The sequence below is a fragment of the Peromyscus eremicus genome, chromosome 14 (assembly GCF_949786415.1).
Source record: "Peromyscus eremicus chromosome 14, PerEre_H2_v1, whole genome shotgun sequence".
Classification (NCBI taxonomy): domain Eukaryota; kingdom Metazoa; phylum Chordata; class Mammalia; order Rodentia; family Cricetidae; genus Peromyscus; species Peromyscus eremicus.
This window is the reverse complement of record NC_081430.1, coordinates 72,930,751-72,954,219: the sequence shown is the minus strand read 5'-3', so window position 1 is coordinate 72,954,219 and position 23,469 is coordinate 72,930,751. Positions and strand designations below refer to the sequence as shown.

Genomic DNA, 23,469 nt, shown 5'->3' with positions numbered 1-23,469 from the left:
CTAGTTCCTGGCTATTATGAATAAAGCCACTATGAACATAGTTGAGCAAGAGTCCTTTGGGTATATGCCTAAGAGTGGTATAACTGGGAGTTGAGGTAGATTAATTCCCAATTTTCTATAGAACTACATATTGATTTCCATATGGCTGTACAACTTTGCACTCTTACTGGCAAAGAAGGAGTGTTCCCCTTGCTCCACATCCTCAACAGCATGAGATGTCACTTGTGTTTTTTATCTTAGCCCTTCTGACAGGTGTAAGATGAAACAGAACACCCATAGCACAGGCCCTAAGATCAACAATCAATAAATAGGACCTCAAGAAACTGAAAAGCTTCTGAAAGACTAAGGACATTGTCAATAATACAAAACAACAGCCTACAGAATAGGAAAATATTTTCATCAACTCCACATCTGACAGAGGGCCAACATCCAAAATATATAAGGAACTCAAGAAACTAGACATCAACAAACCAAATAATCCATTTAAAAATGGGGTACAGATCTAAACAGAGAATTCACAACAAAGGAATCTCAAATGGCTGGGAAATACTTAAAGAAATGTTCAACATTCTTAGCCATCAGGGAAATGCAAAGTAAAACCACTTTGAGATATCTCTTGTTCTTAGCATGTGGATACATGTTGTTCTACTGCCATTTGTTGAAAATTAAAAAAACAAAACAAAACATGTTACAGTGTTCTACTTTGTCCCTTTGTCAAAAATCAATTGAGTAATTCTGAGTATTTCTGGGCTATGTGTTCTGCTGTATACATCTATTTGTCTATTCTTTTACCAATCCCATGCCCTCTTGATTGCTGGAGCTTTATAGCAAGCCTTATAACCAGGTAGCACCTTTTCTTCAATAATACGTTGAATATTCCATTTTACCTCTCCATATAGATTTCAGAATTATTTTGTTGGTATCCACTAAAAATATATGGTTATATTGATTGAAATGTTGTCTTATTAATAGTTAGGAAGAATTAGTATGTAGGTAATAGTGAGTGTTACTATTCATAAACATGGGATATATCTTCATTTTTGGTATCCTTTTTTGTATATATGGCATATGTATCTATGCATGTTCACAAGTATGTGGGCATACATGTATGTGCAGGTATATGTGCAATTGTGTGTGATTGTGTGTGAGCATGTTTGTGGCAGTCAGATGTTGTCATTGGATGTCTTTCACTATTTCCTTCCACCTTACATTTTGAGGAAGAGTTTCTTGGTTGAACTTAGATCTCCTTGATTTGACTAGTCTAGCTAGCCATCTTGTTCCAAACAGAGATTCTCTTCTGAGTACTGGGGTTATAGGTCAGCTCCCATACTTGCTTACTGTTTATGTGAGAGCTGGGGACCTGAATGCTAGCTCTCATGCTTTGATGTCAAGCACTTTAACTACTGGGACATCTCTCTAGCCCCCATTTTTGGCACAGTTTCTACAAATTTTGTATATTTTTCTCGTATAGCTCTTATGCACATTTTTATATTTGTATACTTCATTTTTATGGGCAGTAATGTAGTGTTGTGGTTTAAATGTTAAACCTCACGTGTGCACTGTTGATTTACAGAAGTATAGTTGCCTATTTAATATTAACTTTATTTCCCTTACTTTTCAATTAATATTCCATTTTCCCTCTTTTTGTCTTCTTGAATTAGTAGGGATTTCTATTATGATGTTATATAAAAGTAGTGAGGGGGAGACATCTATTTTGCTCTTGATCTTAGTGGAAAGACAGTTTTTCACTATTAAATACGATATTTGTTGTAAGTCTTTTTATTTTTAAATTGAAGACATGTATATATTCTTTCCTTTTCTTTTTTCTCCGTCTCCCTGCCCCCCCCCCCCCGCCGCCCCCGAGATAGGGTTTCTCTGTGTAGCCATGGCTGTCCTGGAACTCATTTTGTAGACCAGGCTGATGTACATATTCTTAGTTTGCTGATTTTGTCTTACATGTTGTCAAATGTGTTTTCTAGATTCATTGATATGATCATGCAAATTCCCTTCTTAGTTGTTTGTCTTTCAAATGCTGAATCAGCTTTGCAATCTTGGCATAATTCTACTTATTCACCATGTATAATGTTTTATTCTACATTGCTAGATTCAATTTCCCAATATATTGTTTAGGGTTCTGCATTTATATTCATGAGAGACATTAGTCTATATTTTTCTTATAATGTCTTTAGCTTTGTTGTTAGGGTATTGGTGGTCTCATGACATGCCAAGAGTACTCTCTCTGCTTTTATCTTTTTGGAAGTTGTAGAGAATTGGAGCAGTTTCTTTCTTGAATGTCTGAGAGAATCCATTGCTGAACCCATCTGAGCATGATACATTATCATTGTAAAGGTTATTATTCACTAAGTTTATTTAATAGATATATTCTTATTTAGATGGCCTATTTCTTCTTATATGAGTTTTAACAGATAAAGTTTTCTCATTTCATTATAGTTGTCAAATTTATTGTCATAGAGTTGTTCATAATCTTCTTTAGACATGTTTAGAGTATTTATGAGATTTTAAATTTTGTGATGGTGTTATCTAACATGTCTTCATCCTCCCCTCTCCTCTCTACCTTTCTCTTTCCCTTTCTTTCTCTTTCTTCTCTTCCCACTCAATTTTTGTTCATTGAGTTAGGAACTTATTATATTGATCTTTTTGAAAAAAAAAACAACTGTTTGGCTTTATTAATTTTATTGATTTCTTATTTTCAACTACATTGCTCTCCATTCTAATTAAAACTATTTCCTTTATTCCATTTGTGACTTTGTCACATAGGAAAGCTAGCTGTAGAATCTTTCTTTAGTTGTAACTTATTCATTTCTCTCTACACACTGCCTTCATTAGGCCCCACAAATGGTGTCAGGTTGTCTTTTCATATCCATATCGTTCAAAATAGGCTTAATTTCTCTTTCAAATTCTCCATTGACATAGTTGATATTTACAAATGTGTTACTCAATTTCCCAGTACTGGAGACATTTTCTAGATACTGCTTTTTAGTTTAACCCTGTTGCCATCCACATGGCTTCTTTTCTGCTGCTTTTAGCAACCATAGGTGTTCTAATAATGAATTGTATTTTATATTTGTATTTTGATGAATAATATATTCCTGGTTCACTCACTTGGATCTTACACTTCAAAAAATAATTGAAATCATACAAAGATCTTTAAATATCAAAGGATTAGGCATTCTGTGGTTTCTGAAGGAATTGAAGGCAGATCTTATGCTTGTTCAAGGTAGAGACCCTTCCTAACTGAACATCTCCTATTTTCAATTCCTGCCTAACTGCTTTCAGTTTCTACATAAGTGCTATTCTGTTGAGACATTACAGTTCATGTTTCCTTAGAGTATGCATTTCTTGTTAATTATGGGAGTGAACAGTCAGGAGGAAATCTGTCATAGATAAGGTGGGGCTCCTTGGTTTTTGGTTACTGTGCTCACATCTCTGATGAGTCCCATCCTATGCATAGTCTTATCCCCACATGCAAAAAATGTTCCAGTTTTATTGGCCAAATCTGCCACTCCCTTCATGTGTGTTTAGTGATTGACCACCTTGGGGTTTAGGTGCTACTGAGCATTGCAGGGCATTTAGTAAAAGATGATCGTAATAGAGTCTCTTAATGGAAAAGCTCCCAAATTTTAGTTCGAGAGAAAAATGACTTCTAAACCATCAATCGTAGTGCTGAAAGTGGGGTCAGAGTGAAACTTGAAGTGTAGAAAAAGTTTGGAGGTTAAAGTCAGCCTTAGGTTCCAAACTGGAATGTGGTGGCTGTGGTCTGAGACTTTAGATTCTGTTCCTTGTGTCTACTGGTTGGGTAATACACAGATTTAATGATAGACATGCTTATCTTTGAAATTGAGCAATGATTCAGGCCCGTGTTATTTTGCATGAGTTTTCCACTGAGACAAAGTGGTCTGTCTGCTGAGGGAATTAGCACTGAGAGAATAAGAAATAGCAAGCAATGAGGCCCCTTTATTTGATTTTTCTGCTTACATAAGAAGACACTTTTGTCTGTTCTGATCTTCATTCATGATGAATGCTTCCTGTCTTTGAGCTTTGGGGCATAATTCTGAAATGAAGGCAAGGGACAGTTAAAATACATCACTGTCTGCTTGCTGTGTGTGAAAACTGTACCTTAGCCATATGGATGTTTGTGTAGAAGTTGTTCTCATCTTTTTGTGCAGTACTCATGCCAATGCTTGAGAAATTCTGACTCTATGGATCTAGTGTGAGGAACTACCTACTTCCTTTGTAGTGTATTGGTGAAATTATTAAGGCCACTCCACATAGTTAAAAGGGAGGTTTATTTAGTGGCATAACTTACAAATGAAGGGATAGGTAGGTTGCAGGGACTGGGGAAGACATAGCGCAGTCCGGCAGCATTCTCTGGAGAACTCTACTCGGTCTGCCTCTGAACTCTGCTAGGTCTGACTCTAGCGTTGGGGTCCAGGAACCAAGAAAGGGTGGTACATCTGGATCTCGGGTCTTCAGGGCCCTCTCTTGGCCCCGCCTTGTAGGCGTGACAGTTACCGAAACCTTAATGGGGGTTGGAACTTCCAGATCAAAGCTGGAATGGCTACCCACTACAATATTACTTCACTTAAGTACATGATGTTATTTCTCTCATATAATGCCCACCAATTCCCAGGAATATGTTCATCTCTGTCATTGGTGTCCTCATCTTTAAAAAGTTTTGTTTAAGCTGGGCATGGTGGTACACAGCTTTAGTACTGGCTCTCCTGAGAGGCAGAGGTTGAGGTGGAGGTGGAGGCGGAGGCAGAGGCAGAGGCAGAGGCAGAGGCAGAGGAGGCAGAGGCAGGCAGATCTCTGAATTTGAAGCAAGCTTAGTATACGTTGGGAGTTCCAGGGTAGTCAGATGCACAGTGAGATCCTGCCTCTAAAGCAAAGCAAAACAAAACAAAACAAAAAAGTTTTGTTTCTTAGACATCGTGAAGTGTGAATAAACCATTTTCTCTTCTGCATGAGGCTAACTTTTGTGAACTATCTTCTCTTGTTACTCTAGAGATCAGTGGAAGAAAAATTCATAATCTGTGTTCTTTGGAAGTAAAGCTTATGTTAAGAAGAAGGGTCAGTAGTTGTATCTGAGCTACAGAAAACTTTCAGTGGACTATAAACACCCAGATGAGGATGCCAACTTTACGTTAAAAAGAAGGGTCAGTAATTGTATCTGAACTACAGGAAACTTTCAGTGAACTATAAACACACAGATGAGGATGCCAAAGTGTGAAATGAGTTCGTTGAACGATCCAACACTGACATATCCATGTGGTACTCTGAAAGCAGCACCTGGGCTATTGTTACTAAAGGTATTAGGTCTGGTGGGATCTCTTGTCATGAGGCTGTCAAAAGCTCCATGTCCCCAAATTGCTAATCCACTTTGCCATCAAGAGAATATAGAATTGACTTTATTATTGACCAAAAGTCAGGGAGAACATTACTTTATGAAGTTGTAGCTGTGTTATCAAGAGGAAAAGCAAGGACAGAAACTATTGAGGAAGCAAATGTAATGCAAGGCCAGCATTTCTCAGCTGGGATGGGTTGTGATGATCAGTTAAGATTGGGTAAGGGCAACAGTTGAGAGTTAGTGGTGATAGTTAAGTGAGGATGATTACTTTTGGCCATAGGGATTTTATGCTTTGTGCATGTTACACATGAACTCTACTAGCAAGATACACACAGTTCCAAGATGAGGGTTTTGAAGCAAAGAACTGAAAGGGATCTTAAGAGTACAAGATCCAAGAGTACAAGTACAAGATGTCTGCTGATGTTTTCTACTGTTGAGTTATGGTTTTTGGAAATTTCCAAACACAGAAAAGCAAGAATTTGGGACAGGCAGTTCTTGGAAAATAGGGTCAGTTTAGTAGGTACAGTCATGCTAATGTAGACAGTTATAGTTTCAGTTTTCTGTGTGAGATGGAGTGGTTGGAGGAAGGCAGTTTCAGATTTCAAGGCTGTAAGTCAAGATAGGTCTAGTTTACCTTTCTCAGAGTTGACTTGTCTCTTGTGGGAAGATGGGGCACAAGGACTACAGCTCTGTGGACAGTTCCACAGGTTTCTATGAGGTCAACCTCTACAGAAGAGGCCATCCTACCCACAGTCATGACTCCTATCTTGCATGCCTTCTGAGACGCTAGCTACCATCTATGGCAGTCTTGTGAGTTGACATGTTGAACTAGTCAGCACTGTGGGCACAGATACAAACACAGATACAGATACAGATACAGATACAGATACAGATACAGATATAGCACATTTCTGCTTTGTGTTTTTTGGATGAACATAAATGCCTGCCTTCTCCTCCCCTTTGCTCTCTTCCTCATCTCTCTCTCACCTCCATTTTTCTTTCCTCTCATTCTCTGTCCTGCTACTTTTTTCTTCCTTCTAGCATCTTCCTATGTAGCTCAAGCTAGCTTTGAATTAACTGCATATTCTAGGCTGTTCAAATTCACTGTGCATCATAGCTTGACCTGGATTTAATGATCCTCCCCTCTCAAGCTTCTGAGTACTGAGAATGCAGTTATGTGCCATCATGACTGACCCATGACAATATTTTTCACTGTGTTTGTATTTAGATCAATGTGCCAATTAAAAATTAGCTCTCTTTGGATACTCTTATCATTGCACAAGGAATTCTATTAAGTTTTGAATGGCCTTCTTCAAATGCTTTTGTTTGAAGTTTTATAGCTACCATAATTGTTCTAGTCACTTAAAATAGTACTTTTATTAATTCTTTGAGAATTGCATACAATATATTTTAATTGTATTTTCCCCTAACTCCTCTGAGATCAACCCCGCACCTCCTCACCACCTCATTTTAAAACTAATTTTTATTTTAGTAATACAAAGAATCCAATTTGTATTACTCATATAGTCACAACTGTGTGGTCATCCAATGGATTGTGGTCAGCCTACTATGAGTCACACCCTTAACCAATTCTCCTTCCCTCAGAAAACATTTATTCTCAATAACTCTTCATTGGGGTGGGGCTTGTGAGTTCCTCTCCCTTCCATTGTCCTAGACACATTTAATGAGGAGGTATATGTAGGCAGAAGTTTCTATCCTACCAGCAACTCTCAAATATCCAGCAGCTGATTCCCAAATTACCACACAGAGGCTTATATTAATTATAAATGCTTGGCAAGTAGCTCAGGCTTATTACTAACTAGCTATTACACTTAAATAAACCCATAAATTCTTATCTATGTTTAGCCACAAGTCTTGGTACCTTTTCTCAGTATGGCATTCTCATCTTGCTTCCTCTGCATCTGGCTGGTGACTTCTTACTCCACTCTTCCTCTTCCCAACAGTCTTAGTTTGGTCATGCCACCAACACTTCCTGCCTGGCTACTGGCCAATCAGTGTTATATTAAACCAATTTGAGTAACAAATCTTTACAAGAGGATTATTCCACAGCAGGTATAGATAGCAGGAACCTGGTAACATTACTTTCTTATAATTAGAAATTCTTAGACTATCCAATGTATCTGTTGGAATTTTAAAATCTATTGTACTTCATGTTCAGTACTAAAATCTAAAAATTAAAGTCAATAGCAGTATGTCTAGTTAATGACAATGTTGTCTGTATTGGCAAAAAAGTGATTATTTTTATTACATATACAATTTCCATGTTAGTAGAAGTAAGATTATGCCACTAATATTTATTATTAGCATCATCATATTTCTGGTATGTAGAGTGAATAATAACTGTTTAAGCTGACTTCTGCGATATGGTGGTACTTTTAGAAACAGGTAAGTGTAGCCCAAGGAAGATTTATTTATTTTTATATCAAAATTATCCTTTAGGTATAAAATGAAAAAGGCCTTTCCTTCATTTCATTCACAAATTTATTCCCAACTATTCCCTGAGTTCCCTCTTTACTCTAAGTGATAGGGATTTAGCAGAGGGTGAGCTTGCAAATCCTCCTGTATTTATGGAACTATTTAAGAGAAATTGTATCAGACATTGTTAATAACAACAAAGAATTCTGTATTCAGGACTGTTGGAGAGAGAATGTTGCAATGGAGGTGAAAGAATTTTGCTGAGACAAATCTTGGACACGTTGATCAATGGGATTTGGCCACTTGTATTTACTAATTGATCCCTATCAAAGCTGGGCCTAGAGTCTGTGTGATAGGGAAGACTCTTGTCTTTTTGATGAGTATGTTTTTGAAAATATTCCCCGAAGTCCTTGATCAAGTTATTTCTAGTTTATAAATTAGGAAAGGGTTAGGAAATTTATATCTTAAAGGATGTGAGAAAGAATTTTTTACTTAAAATTTTCCATGGGAAATGCTGTAAGGAAAAGAAAGTCAGGGCCTTCGAATTGAGATGAAGCCTCCCTAAAGATTAACCAAGTTAAGACCATCTTGGTTAAAGTTTATATTCTGGTGTGAGAAAAACATAGTAAACAAGGAAGAAAAGTTTAAACAGTATATTTATATCTATATGTAGTATAGATATAAATAAATATTCTTTCCAAATTAAAATAAAACAGGACAATACCTTACATAGAGAATGACTTGCGTGATTAGAAGTTGAAGCAAATAGGAAAGTATGTTGTGGTTAAATGTAACTATTACAAAAAAGAGATTCATGTGTCCTCAAATGGTAGGCAGTTTAAATGTAAAGATGACATCGTTTTAGAGCATAGAAAAAGGAACAGTGATGGCTTAGAAAGTAAACTATGATCGTAGATCAAAATGACTGAAAAGGCTTTGGCCCAATACACAGGCAAATTCTAGGATTAGGTGAGTGGTCTAACACTACAAGGTCGGCCAATGAGCAAGGAAGGGAGTGCTGGGCTGGGATGGGCATAAAATGGGATCAAAATGGGTTGGAATAAACATGGAGTTACTTACTGAACACATTTGTTGTTGTCTTGTTTAGACATTGATATACTTTAAATTATAGCCCATACAAATGCATTAACATATATATAGTCAAGATGATTAGAAAGGGGCCATTTGAGAGAATTGTTTTAAGAAACACGGCTGCTCACTCTGAAGCTCTAGCTGTTTTAGAATTTGGAGATCTTCACTCGACTGTTATTAATCTGATTCACTCAAGTTTTTCCTTTCCTCTCTACTCCCTGGATTTTTCATTTTGATGGTTAATCTTAGATCTCTTCTTGACAGGAACACAAAACTTGGAGGTTAAGGTTTTATCTTTCTTTTTTCTTTTTTTTCTTTCAGTTTTTTTTTTTTTAATTTTAGCTCTGGATAAGATGATCATTTCCGTTAGTGTATGTGGTAGAGGTGATCGCTGCTTCCCCCCATGTGAGTGAGTCTCTTTCAGTATGTTAAGAACCCAAATGGAACAAAGATGGAGAAAAGAGAAATTCTTCCTCTTCTTATTTGTCTTCCCCCTTTCTTGTTTTATCACTTGATTGGGTATTTCATCTCATGTTGTCTTGCTCAGAGACTAGGACTAATAAAACAGTTCTCATTCTTAGTCTTTACATTTGGCTAAATTATGCTATTGGCTCTCCTGGACCTTCAGTTTACAGATGGCAACACGTGGGGCTATAAAACCCCTGTAATCATGTGAACTCATTTCTCAAACGTCTTTCTTGACAGATAGATATAAATAGAGGTCTCTACAGAGCTGTAGACATCTCTCTTGATGGATGTAATACCTTATACATCTTTTTCCTCTCTTTATACTGTCTCCATTTCTAATTCTATCTGTAGTCTTCTATTAGTTCTGTTTCCCTGGAAAACTCTGGTTTTCTTCTCCATTGCTGTAGTAAAACACTGACCCAAAACAACTTAGGATGGAAGGATTTGTTTGCTTTACACTTTTTTGTCACAGTCCATCATCAGCAGAAGTCAGGGCAGGAACTCAAGTAGGAGCCAAGGCAGGGACCATAGCAGAAAGCCATTTACTCATTGGCTGCCCATCACCTGCTCAGCTTGCTTTCTTATGAAACCCAGGACCACCTGGCCAGGAATGGCCTCTCCCACAATGGTCTAGGCCATCTCACATGAAACAAGAAAATGTCTCACAGACTTGCTTACAGGCCAACCTGATGTACGCAATTCCTCATCTGAGGTTCACTCTTTCCTAGTAATTCTAGTCTGTGTCAAGTTGACAAAAAGTAATAGGCACATATACTTAACTTCTCCACTTTTCATCTGCTTACATAGTTAATTGCAATTGCTTTAGCCTTTTTCTGTGTCATATTTCACTGCCCATTACTTCATTCTGCCAGCATTCCTTGGACCAATTATCAGTGCTGTACAGCAAGAATCCCATTTTCTTTGAGGAAGGGAATAGCTAAGACAGGTCTCTAAAGCAATGATACTTAAGCGCAGACCTGGAAGATGAGTATGAATTCATCAGGCAAAAGAAGCATTTGGAAGATTAGAGAAACAGTTTTAAACAGGATACTTGGAGATACCTCAGGGGAAAGAGAGCATGGCAGTTTAGAAGGAAGGGTAGAAGTCCTCTATGAACAGAGTATAGAGAGTAAGAGACAGCTTCAGAGGGAGGCTGTGGGGAGGGGTGACAAAGGCAGGCTGTGTTACAGAGTTTAGATTTTATTATAAAGGCTGTATAATCTATTGAAGAAAGATTTCAAGCATTCTCCAACTTTGTTTAGGGTGTAAATATAATGTTTGGAGATAGCAAAGGTTTTAGTCAATATACCTCTTTGTAGGCTGCATATTTTGATCAGGCTTTGTATTTACTGTTGACCCAGTGGGTATTAAAGTCACTTCTGCAATGGGAAGCATTATTTTTAACTTTTTAGTTAGTAAATTATTGTTGCTAAATGGAAACATCCTTTTCTTTACCTGTTGTGTGTGTATGTATGTATGTATGATCTATCTATCTATTTATCTGTTTATCTATCTATCTATCTATCTATCTATCTATCTATCTATCTATGCAAGTCACTGTGATTCAGTAAGAATGCAAATTGTCCAAAGCAGGTGTCATGTACGAGTCATTTAAATTCAGATTCCCCCACTGAAGGATGTTGCTAATGCTTGGAGTAATTAGGATTATTTCCCTATGGAGCTCTTGGTAGCATGAGTCAGAGAAGTAAGTTCTGAATAGAAAGTAGGCAATAGAATTTGTTATCTGGGTTAGAGGTTCAGATAACAAATGTAGTTTGCAATTTTCTCTCAGTCTTTAAATTGTACTCTACAAAAGGAAATGGAAATGGACTATGTAGTCATTCATGTATAAAATCTACTTAGAATAAGAGCCCAATACTTATTAAACAAAGCTTATTATTGTTTTGTGGTTTCTGTCCAGTTGCCTGATATAGTTTACTTATGAAAATTAAATATCTATTAATTATTTATTTTAATATTAATGCTGGAGGAGTCAGAAATTATTATGAGAGACTTATATACTTATTATTTTATTCCTTTATTGGTGTACTAATTTTTCAATAAATATTTGAGTGCCTATTATGTGACAAAATACTACAGGCTGACTTGTGGATCCAAGAATGAAAATAATATGATGGGCACACCCAATCACAAATACAAATATCATGATAGAAATGTGTAGGTTTCTTTGAGATTATATAATTAAATGGCTTGGTCTAAATAGGAAAGGAATGGTTCTCTGAGGAGATGATGACTGTGCTGAGCTGTAAAGTATTATTAGAGCCATGTAGGCTAAGGACGGACACGAAGAATTGTAGAACATTCCATCTAGAACAAATGACAAATACACAGTCCTTGTGTTTGAGGGAGCCAGATATATTCAATGGTTCAGTAGTAAGGTGCTTAGGGAAGAGAAGAGTGGTGGAGATTGAGAGTAGAGTGATAAGCATGGGCTAGATCATGGATGCAAAGCTGAACAATGTTTGGAATAAGTAAAAGCTATAATGATAAGCTGTTAGTGATTCTGACAATGACTGTTTTATAATGTTCATAACAGGCTGAATGCATTCTAATAAATGCCTTGAAGCTTAAGAAACTCTGGTAGGTGTAGGAGAGAGAAGCTCACACTGTGGGGACAGTGGAGATGGAGAAGAGTAGATATTTGAGAGATTCTTAGGGGTTAAAACTAATAAAATTTAAAAGTAGATTAGGAGTAAGGGATGTTAATAAAAGATGACAAAGATACTTCTTGGTGTCTGATTTCTTAACCAGACAACATCTTTAAGACAGTGAAGGGGGTATAATATCATTTTTACTGAGAGATATGAAGTATTTAAATGTCTGTGGGAAAATATAATTGAGTGAGGAATGGTTAGAGCTAGAGTAGAGACAGTTTAAAATACAGTGAGTAAATGAAATTACAAGTAAAATAGCAAAATTGCTCAGTAGTTGAGAAATGCATTGAAGTTGACTAGTGAATTTATAGTATAAACAATCTCCTTTATTGTGTGGTTTCTTGAATAACTCTTATTCAGGTTTAAAGAAAGTTAATAATTAGCTAGGATTTACATTTCGATAGAGAGTATAAGAAGAGTAAGAAGTACTAAGAAATTTCTATTGTTGATGTTGTTAAAATTATGGTGCTGTATAATAAGAGAAAGAGAGATTTCAGAGGGTTGAGAGATTGAGGGAAAATATCTGTTACCTGACTGGAATTGAACTGTTGCATTTTGTATAACTGCATCACTGAACTCAACAGAGAAGAGCATGTAACCCAATAGAAGGATTTTTTTGTTTTTCTTTTTGTTTTTGTTTTTTTTTTCGAGACAGGGTTTCTCTGTGTAGCTTTGCGCCTTTCCTGGAACTCACTTGGTAGCCTAGGCTGGCCTCGAACTCACAGAGATCCGCCTGGCTCTGCCTCCCGAGTGCTGGGATTAAAGGCGTGCGCCACCACCGCCCGGCCTGTTTTTCTTTTTACTAAGAATTTTTTTAATTCATTTTACATACCAACCACATGTTTCAATTCAAAGTGATTGAGACTGCAATGAATATGATGCACTTCAGATTGTGTCCATGAGTGTGGATATCTGAGACTTGGGAAAGCTGTTGCATATAAATTGGTGGATGACCCCTGGTGTTGCTTTATTGAAAGACTATTTGCATGGGTACCAGTTAAAATACTGATGAGATTTTAGGTAAGATTGGATTTCAGAAATATTTTCAAGGATTTTTCAGTCATAACTTTTAGTTCCCTGTTTTGGAGAATTGATTGTTATGAATCAAAAATGTTATGTATGTTAACAACATGTTTTCTAATGTAATAGACTAATGATACCTAATAATTGTATATTAACATGTTTCAAATTGGAGGCCCATGTCTTATCTACTTGATGATTTTGGTTTAAATCTATTGTATCTGAAAGATCTTCATATTTTCTTCTGCAATTCAACTATGACATTTTTTATTACTTATAACTAGTGAGTCTGCGTTTTAAATGAGCAGTTCTGAACTGAGCTACTCTGGGCTTATTTCAGTCAAGTTTACCTATATACTGAATTGACTGGAGCTGAGGTGATGGAACTCAATGATGCAAAGGGCCACTTCTATGGCCTCTCTTCCTCTCAAAGCTTAGTTGGTCTTCTTCACACAGTAGCTGTGTTGGCTTCTAAGACCGTGAGTAGAGCTGGGCAAAGTGGTCTAGGTTTGGAACTGACACGAGAGCATTTATATCACATTCTGCTGGGCAAAACAAGTCATAAGGCTGGCTCAGATCCGAGGGCTCTGAAATCAATCCTTTCTCCTAATGGGAGGGTTGCAAGTCACTTTGCAGAGGAGAACTGATACAGGAAGAGAAATAATCCCAGCTGTGTGTGTTTTTTAAAATCTCTCACAGAATCCTGTGTTGTAAGATGGCGAGGTATAGGTGAAAAGCCATGCAATGGGACACTGTGTCTAAATATCTGGTCTTTTGCCCTCCCTTAATTTTCATGTGATATTATTATTATTATTATTCGTCAAGGAAAGTCCTTTGATTATTCTTATGTTTACATAACAAGGAAAGGAATAAAGCAAGAAAGAATATTGGCTGAATTACATGCCTACTATTATTAGTGATGATCAGCTGAACTAACTGATGTTTGTTTTAGATGGCTTTATCATTGCAAGGACTTGTTCACAATAGTTCTTAATGTGGAAGTCCACAAAACAATAAAAGCGTTAACAGCATGGGGATTTCTCTTACTCTAGGATGTTCCTGCTCTTCCTTGGAGGGCTTATCAAGGAAGGAAACTGGCAAAGATGGGGAAAATGCATGGGATGACTGAGAGTTTCCCATCAACCCTGCTGTGTTCTATTATGCATTTGCTGTGTTTGATAATGTTTTCCACCAGAGGTGCCTCAGGGATTTGTGCTGTAAGATCTCAGAGGTTAGAACAAGGCAGAAAGCCATGAGGTACAGAGAGGGTACAGAAGGAATGCAAAGTTTGGAGTGAAATGAAGCAGAAAATGATTGAACAGGTAACACTGGTGGAAAGTAGAGAATCAAGAAATTGTTATTAAAAGTATGTACAGACTAGGAGAGAAGTTTTTGAAGAAAAGTCTGTAAAATATCCTGTATTATCAGAGGAGTGAAATTAAAGTTACCAGTGAATTAAATCCAGTTTGTGGCCCATTGTAAAGGTCATAGAAATGAGCCATAAGATTAGAAAATACTTTGTTTTAGATAGAGTTTGGCTAATCCTGCTCTCTAGTAATAGGGTGAGTGAGGAATCATTCATCTGAACCTGTGTCTGATGATATGTTAACATCATAGGCAAGACCACGGGGTCTTCCAATGTACTTTAAGAAAAGCACATCAACCTTAGACATACAGTTCATGGAACTTCATAAAACAAACCCACCCTATTAATACCCCTCCCCAATAATGAAAGCTAATCTCCTCACTTCTAACCCCATAGGGTAATTTAGCTTCTTTTTGAACTTCACACAAATGGAATCATATAGTATATGCTCTCTGGTGTCTTATTGATTTTGTTTAATATGTTATTCTTATACTTATTCCTGTTATTAGGTATAATTCTAGTTTATTTTTAGAAAGTATTCCATTGAATGAAGATAGTATACCTTATCCATTCTGCTGGGATGGACATTTGGCTTTAAGTTATTCTGAGTTTTTATTTGTACTGATTGCATGAGATTCATTTTGATCCAAATAATGGGGAATTTCTAAGCAAAGCCAACTTAGTTATTTATCTATTACTTTGGGTAACAGTTTCTGATTAGATAAAACAATGAATGAATTGAACGCTGAAGGCAAGTTCAAAGGTGAAGTTTGGCATTGCCTTTGGCAGCAGAAAGGTCTAGTGCACCATTGCTACACACAAAAATAGTGGAAAATGACATGGAATGTAGACAAAGGTGAACATGTGGGTATTAAAGTCAAGCAGAAGAGAGTGTGTTTAATCACACAGGCCTGATGAGGCCTCAGAGGATGAGCTAAGTGCTGGTGGTTAGCAAGATTCATATTGCCGGGACTGTGTGGGATGTGATGGAGCATGGACGGGAAGACTGAAAAGCAAATGGTTATTCTGAAGAATGTGCTAGGAACCTGGAGGGCTGGGCCTGGGTGATACTTGCACTGCTTGCTTGCTGTGACCTTGAAGCCTCTCTTCCATCCTGTGAGCACTGAAGGTCAGAATCCCACGACTGTAAAGTGAAGTGACTTGCTGTGTGTCCCAGGACTATGTACCTCCACAGACCATCATCCTCTGTGCACCTTTGCCATGACTGAGTTCTGCCAAGGGAGCTTCGGTATGTCATCTTGTAGGCACATCCTGTGGAGAATGCTCCTCATATGAACTAGCTTTCAGTTTAGTGTATGTGGTCTTGGCACAGTGAGTTTCAGAATGAGCAAGGAGTCTGAAGCCAGATTGCCCATATTTGTTCTGAGAACCTTTCTCTACTAGCCACGTGAAGTTTATGAAATGACTAAACTTTTCTGGACCATGTTTTCATGAGGCTTAGCCCATAGAGTCGTTTTGGAGACTAAATGGGTTCACATATGGAAAACACTGAGAACAGTACCCTGTGTGTAGCAAATGTGTAGTATTTATTGTCACCTAGTCTATCCTTTTGAAGAAGCAGCCAACGGTCCAGCTTTTTGCTTGGCCGACTGCATGGGGTACATGGCGCATGGTTGTTGATGTCTTTGGTACATTCCTCCATTCATGTCAGTCCAACCATGAGCCAGGCTGCTCACATCAGCCTTGCACAGAACTCACTCACCCTCGCTCCTGGCCTGTGTATAGGGATATAGCTGTGTCCTGCCCATTCTCTGTTTCTTCAGTTCCTTCCCCATTTCTCAAAGTCTATGGGTTTTAGTTATTTTCCTGCAACCCTCTGGTGAATATATCTACTGTGCCCCCTGAATGTGTGGCCTGGTCAGTGCAGAGGTAGAATTTGTCTTTCATATTCATTTCTGAATTCTATTTTTGCAATGCAAAGTTACACCGACTGTTTCTTCCCCACGTTATGCTGTCAAGTCAGTTTGTTAGCTATAACAAACAAAGGACTCCAGATCCATCCCCACATTTGCTTATTCTAAAAGTCACTTCTTCATTTATTGACTGTATTGACTGCTTAATGTAGGTTCAACTGGCAGGTTGGGAATTGACAATAGATATACTCTTCAAGGAGTTTATAGTTTCCTGGCATGTCATGTATGGAAACAGATTTGTAATGAAGTGTGACTGTGATAATTGTTTCACTAGAGATGTGCAAAGAGTGTATGATAACACAAAGCTAAACACCCAGTTCTCAGTGGGGGAGAAAGTGAGAGCATGACAATGAGGGTAGTGGAGGGAAGAACATTTGCCATGTCATAAGATCCTAGTTACCAAGGAAATGGAAGGAAAGGATTATTTAAGTAGAGGGAATTAACCAGTTGTAACATGGCATGGAGCAGCCTGGGATTCTGTTCACTGTGCCAAGTAGATCCTGCAACTGCCTGGCAATCATACAGAGGAGTGGCTGGGATGGATGAGGACCAACTCATCAAGGGTTCACATATTAGAATAGGCAAGTCATATTTAATCCCATGAATAATAAGCTAGTAGAAATGGTTTTAGGTCAGAAAGGGACATGATTAGACAAATATACATTTTAAAGATTCTATGCTGGTACTGTGTACAGTATGATTTGTGACTAGTTACACAAGTATAACAAATATAGCAGCATCAACAATGAGCCACACAAAACAGAAAATGAAACCATGTCTGATAGGAACAAGAAAGAAAGGAATATTTTGACAGATTTGTTATCTGGGTAAATGTCGCTCTCTTAGGCACTTTGAGCAATAAGCACCCCGGAGCTTGTAAAGCTGATCTGTCAGAGAGAAGAAAGATTTGAGACTCAGAGACCAGGTGGGTACCAGTGATGTGTACTACAGGGCAAGGGGTAAGAGACTGATTTGGGAGAATGAAGCATCCCTGTCCCATTCAAACCTTTGGAACCAATGGGGCATTCACATGGAAATTTATAGCAGCATTTACCTCTTAAGAAACTCAAGAGTTATTTCTGTTGAGTGTTCAGAGAAGAGGTCTTGGGGGTTATCCATCCTTTTGCATAAGACCAATGAAACCTTAAAAAAGGCTAGAGGCACTCATTGATGAGGACCCCAGCCCATGAAAGAAACGTAGAGAAGGATAGTCTTGCAAGATGATTTTTGCCAAGTATGCCAGTTGGGGAGTTATTTAAAAACAAGTTAAAAGGAAAAAGGTCAACATGGAACCTACAGCCAAACCTATGTCCATGAAGCATCATGTGTTATGTAAGTGAAGTTGGGCCAGGCTGTGGAAAACATGCTTTTGAGTAAGTGGCCCCGACAGGAGTTGGAGCTCAGTTGTGATTCCTTTTGGATAAATTCTCTCTTTCTTTAGGACTCCAATTCTAGTGGATTCTTATTCCTAGATTCTAACGGGGGCTTGTGGCAATTTATTAGTTCAAAAGGGGTAAAAAATATCTGTGGTTTTCCTTTTGTTTTTAATGGAGAAGAATTCAAGCAGAAATGGCTTTTTTTTCCTGGGTGGCATTTAAAGAGAAGCTCTACCACTTCTTCACAAATTCAAGCTACCAAAAAAACAGCATCCATAGCAGCATTTAAAATAAAAAAAAATTAAACTCCAAGTTTTCATGAATTTCAATTATGAGTTCCTTTAAAGCAGACACCAGGAATATTTATCTTAATGTCCCCAGCACTGAACCCAGAGCCTGGCATACAGATGTGCTCCATAAGCCCATCTTTTCTTTCTTGTTGACAATTATACAGCTCCATATTTGAGCATTTCTGAGCTGTCTTGAACCTACTTACTTTATGGCATTGATGTCACTATATTGTGCCCATTTTTCTTTTTAATTTCCCTCCCTCCCTCCCTTCCTCCCTCCCTCCCTCCCTCCCTCCCTCCCTTCCTTCCTCCCTCCCTATTTTGGTGTTTATCTGTACATGTTTGTGTACATGTTGAGGAACTGATCCTTCTCAAACACTGTCCACCTTATTTTCATTTCATTTTATTTTTTTGAGATAGGGTCTCCCATCAGAAACTGGATCCTCCTGTTTCTGCCTCCCCAGCGCTGTGTTCACAAACGTCTGCCACCATGCCTGACCTCTTTGACACGATTTCTTGGGACTGAACTCAGGCTCCTCATACTGGAGCAGCAAGTGCTTCACAGATTGAGCTGTGTCCTCAGTCTCAATCCTACTTCTTCTAACTACCGAAAGTTCAGCATCTTATTTTTACTCCAAATGTTCAAGTGCAATGGGAATTTATTTCCAGGCTGTTTATGTGTCACAGCATCTGAGAGCTGGCGAGTGAAATTGAGGCCAGCCTAAAGAAAGCCAGGTGGAGACGAAACCGCCAGAATGACCTGCTACTTCTCACGTCTTTGGGATCTGTTGCTTGTGCTTGTGTTCTGGTTTTCCTTCCTCTTTGAAATTTTCATGGTTAAAAAAAAAAAAGTATAATAGAGCAGATGCATTCTGAACTTTTTTTTTCCCCCTTAAATGTCAAGAACTTCACCATTCTGTGATTCGAGTCTTGTTAATGTCATCTCTGTTTCGCCTCATTGGTCCCTCTGTTGGTCAGAGGAGGTCATGGTGGATGCTCTCTCCATCACCTGGGAAACAGAGTTCACAGTAAGGAGGTCATGGCTTTTACTTGATTTGCAGGTGAGAGCATCCCAGGTCATTGCTTTATCTTTCCTCTGTTTTGCAATCTGTGCCAGGGATGCTTTTTTCCTGCCCCTCCACCCTTCCACCCCATGTCCAGGTAATTTATCATGTGCTTCAAAAAATGTGACTATGGGACCTTCATTGAATTTGATAAATTTCTCAACAAAATATAGATGTCTTGCTGCTCGTACTTTGGATATCTTCCCTATGACTATTGCTAGAGGACGGTGGGAATTTGGAGTCTGTGTACCAACCTCAGGTTTAGCTCTGTTCATGCAGGCTGGGACAGGACACAGTAGAAATAATGAACTTTGTTTCTTGTCCCCACATGCACAGAGTGTTTATTGTTTTCTTGCTAGTGAGACTGGGTTTCCTTATTCAGAAGGTTCAGTTTTTAACTATTAGAAAATAAGGAATAATGGAAACTTTCGTAGCAAGAAAAAAGAAAGAGCCTGGGTTTACGCCTCTTTATCTATACTCTGTGTAGAGTGCATTTGAAAATCGTACTTCTCTTAGATTTAACAGTTCTTAGTTATTAGAAACTTATTTCAGCTATTAAATTTTGAAAACATTCTATTCCTGCTGGGGTAGGATGGAATTTGCATTTTAAAGAAAAATATTTATCATTTTGGCTTTTTCTTGCTTATTTAAAATTGGAGTTTCCTTATGTTTATTTTTTTTCTATATAATTGGGTGATCAAATCGTAAAAATAACCTATTACGTTGTTTCCTATTGTCATTTAACTTTCTCTTTATTTGTGCAGGGAATCAGCAGTCTCTTCAGTTCTTTGAAGGTGGTGCGCCTCCTACGCCTGGGCCGTGTTGCTAGGAAACTGGACCATTATCTGGAGTATGGAGCCGCCGTCCTTGTGCTCCTGGTGTGTGTATTTGGATTGGTTGCCCACTGGCTGGCTTGCATCTGGTACAGCATTGGCGACTATGAGGTCATTGATGAAGTCACCAACACCATTCAAATAGACAGCTGGCTCTACCAGTTGGCCTTGAGCATTGGGACTCCATATCGCTACAATACCAGTGCAGGGATCTGGGAAGGAGGACCCAGCAAGGACTCCCTGTACGTGTCCTCCCTCTACTTCACCATGACGAGCCTTACAACCATAGGATTTGGAAACATAGCTCCGACCACAGATGTGGAGAAGATGTTCTCAGTCGCCATGATGATGGTTGGCTGTAAGTTTCTTTTTTCTTTCTCTATTAAAAATGATTTTAGTGTTTGAAATTTTTTTTTACCCCCAGCTTAACTCTGGCTGGATTGAAATGATCTACTGTTTTTTAAGAAAGGTTTTAATTGAAGCCATTTGCAATTGGTTTACTTTTGATTCAGCCCTAGGAATTAAAAATGCAGGGAATTTATATCACTCTTTAGAATGTATTAGCACATGAAAAACGGTGTGAGGAGGATGGTAAAAATCTCAGACTGGGAAGTCTGCGATTTGATTTTATGCATGGTGTTGTACCTGGCAGCTCTTGAGAAGGAACTAGCTCTGGTATCTAGACAGGAGGTGTCTGGCGCATTCTGTAGGTTTTGTTGGCAGTTGGATTTCTAAAAAAGCAGATGGGATATGATGTAAGACCATAAGTTAGAAAATATTTTAGTCAATAACTGAATTTCTGAATTAAAGTGGACTTCAGGATACAGTTTGATTTTTTTTAAATAATGAAGACTAGTGAAAAGAAGTTCATAAATGTAGTTCTTTGACAAACACTGCTGTCGGTTGAGTTTGTGACAGAGAATGAAAGGACTGGAAAACTGAAGGTCTTTAGTAGTGACAAGGGTCCAAAAATCAGTATGTATGCCTAACTACAGTGACTTGGTGATGTTCTTGAAAGTAGAATGTCCTTTCAAAGAACTAAAGACCATGTGCTCTGCCCCCACATTCTGACTGAATGGCATCAGAGTTCCAGACATGAAAGTGGTACAAACCTCAGATGCTGTTTTAAAGTGTCTCAGAGGACAGTTTTCAGGCATTTCCATCTTCAAGCTGACCTATATGACTCATTTAAGCCTAGTTCAGACACCTAGAGTATCTTCAAGATTGTTGTGCTGAAGATGAGGTCACTATTAACATAAGTTATAACCCTTGAAGTCATTAGTATTGATGTTGGGTGTCAGCCTTCCTTTTTTTCCCCCCAGGGCTCCAAATTATAGAACTTCAGATACTGGCATTCACGAGAAAGATCTAGAGTTCAGGGTCATTGGTTGGCCTGAACAGTGAATAGATTGAGTCTAGGCTTTCATACTTTATTGTAGGGAAGCTATTAGAGCAGCAGTGTTAGCAGGTCTTTAGTTCTCCACTTTAACCATCATGTATAGAGCCTCAGGGACAAGAATACCCAGGTTCCTGGTGTGGATTAGGGTTTCAGTGAGAGGGCAGATCAGAATGCAAGTGTTATCTATTCTAGGGACCTTCAGGAGGAACATAGTCTACATACACAGAGATTTCTCATGATTAATTAAACTGATACTCATATCAAAAAGATATTTGGGCAATAATGTGATAAAGAAAACATTCTGACAAATGCAGAATTCAACACTATGTGGCTTTTAATGTTTATGAAATACATGTTGCTTGATTCTTACACAAACCTAGAATTTGGTAACCTTTTTAAATTTTGAATAATGACTGTATACTGTCTGCAGTTCTGTCCACTGTGAAGATTTCCCTTTGCTAGTGTCTTTCAGGGTTGTTGCAGAAAGGGGTTGTAATGCTACAGCTGTGCTCTTCTGGGTGGCGCCTGCACAACGTGCAGAACCATCAGTAAACCCGGTCCTAGTCTTCTCTCCCTCAGTTAATCCACCATAGGGAACACCCAATGAGGTGATAGGTGCATGCTTGTCAGCAGACAGTATTGTAATGGGAGTGGAAATCATAGGCATTTGGCCAACTCTTCATGTAACTTGCTTGTGCCTTCAGAACCTGCTCAGGCCCAATCATGTATATACCACTTCCATTTGATAACAGATTGCTGCTGTGCATATGTTACTTTAGGGACCGATGGGTTAGATAAAACCCAGCTCATGAAGGGCATCTTAGGTTTCACAGTAGCTTGGTGGCCCATTATCAAACACTCCTTTCCCACTAAGGCCCAATAGCAGGCCAAGAGCTGTCTCTCAAAGGGAGAATAGTTGTCTGTAGATGATGGTAAAGCCTTACTCCAAAGGCTCAAAACAGCATCCCTACTTGCCACTGATACCTCAAGCACCATTTTGGATCTACTGGACCATATGGTCCAACTGGTAGAGCAGCCTTTGTGGCAGGCTGGACATGTTGAAGAACCTTCTGCTCCAGGCCCCACTCAAAACTAGAAGCCTTCTGAGCCATTCGGCAGATGGGCCAGAGTAACACACTCAAGTGAGGAATACACTGTCTCCAGAAACCAAATGGGCCCACTAAATGTTGTGCTTCTCTCTTGGTGGTGGGAGGGGCCAGGTACAATAACTTATCCTTTACCTTGGAAGGAATGCCTCTGGCCCCACATACTGGACTTCTATGTATTTCACTGAGGTAGAAGGCCCTTGAAATTTTATTGGATTTATTTCCCATTGTCTGATGTGTGTATGTGTTACCAGGGAGTTCAAAGTGGTTGCTACCTCCTGCTCACTTGGTCAATCAATGTAATCTTGTCAATGTAATGAACCAATGTGATATTTTGTGGACAAAAAACAGATGATCAAAATCTCTTCAAACTGACTTATGACACAGGGCTGGAGAGTTAATATATTTCTGAGGTAAAACTGTTTACTGTTGGCCTTGCCAACTAAAAACAAATTGCTTCTGGTGGTCTTTATGGACAGGTACTGAGAAAACAGCATTTGCTAGATCAACAGCTGCATACCATGTACCAGGAGATGTGCTAATCTGTTCAAATAAGGACACCACATCTGGTGTAGCAGCTGCAATTGGAGTCACTACTTGATTGAGTTTTCAATAGTCAACTGTCATTCTCCATGATCCACCTACCTTCTACACTGGCCAGATAGGAGAGTTAAAGGGAAATGTGGTGAGAACTACCATCCCTCCATCTTTCATGGTGGCACTAATTTCTGCAATTCCTCCAGGAATGCAATACTGTTTTTGATTCACTTCACTCTTCTCCTCGGCAGAAACAACTCTACTCCGTTTGGCCTTTCTAACCATAATATCCCTCACTCGACATGACAGGGAACCAAGGTGAGAATTCTGCCAACTTCTAAGTGTATCTACCCAATACTACATTCTGATGTGCAAGTACGTTTGTGATTTATCAACTTGGACTCCTTTTGAAAGTTTCTAGTTTGGAGGTATTACAGATAAAGGTGTTTGTACATCTGCAGATAGCTTTTTGTATGGACATAAGTTCTTAAATCTCTGTAATAAA

At 38.5% G+C, this 23,469-nt stretch overlaps 1 protein-coding gene across 1 annotated transcript in view; it reads left to right on the top strand.

Moving 5' to 3' along the window:
* Kcnh5 (potassium voltage-gated channel subfamily H member 5) overlaps positions 1-23,469 on the top strand; it is a 255,124-nt gene that overhangs the window by 35,081 nt on the left and 196,574 nt on the right. Inside the window, exon 5 of the mRNA XM_059279702.1 lies at positions 19,854-20,280. Coding sequence (XP_059135685.1) covers positions 19,854-20,280 — 427 coding nt within the window. The remainder of the gene's footprint in view (positions 1-19,853; positions 20,281-23,469) is intronic.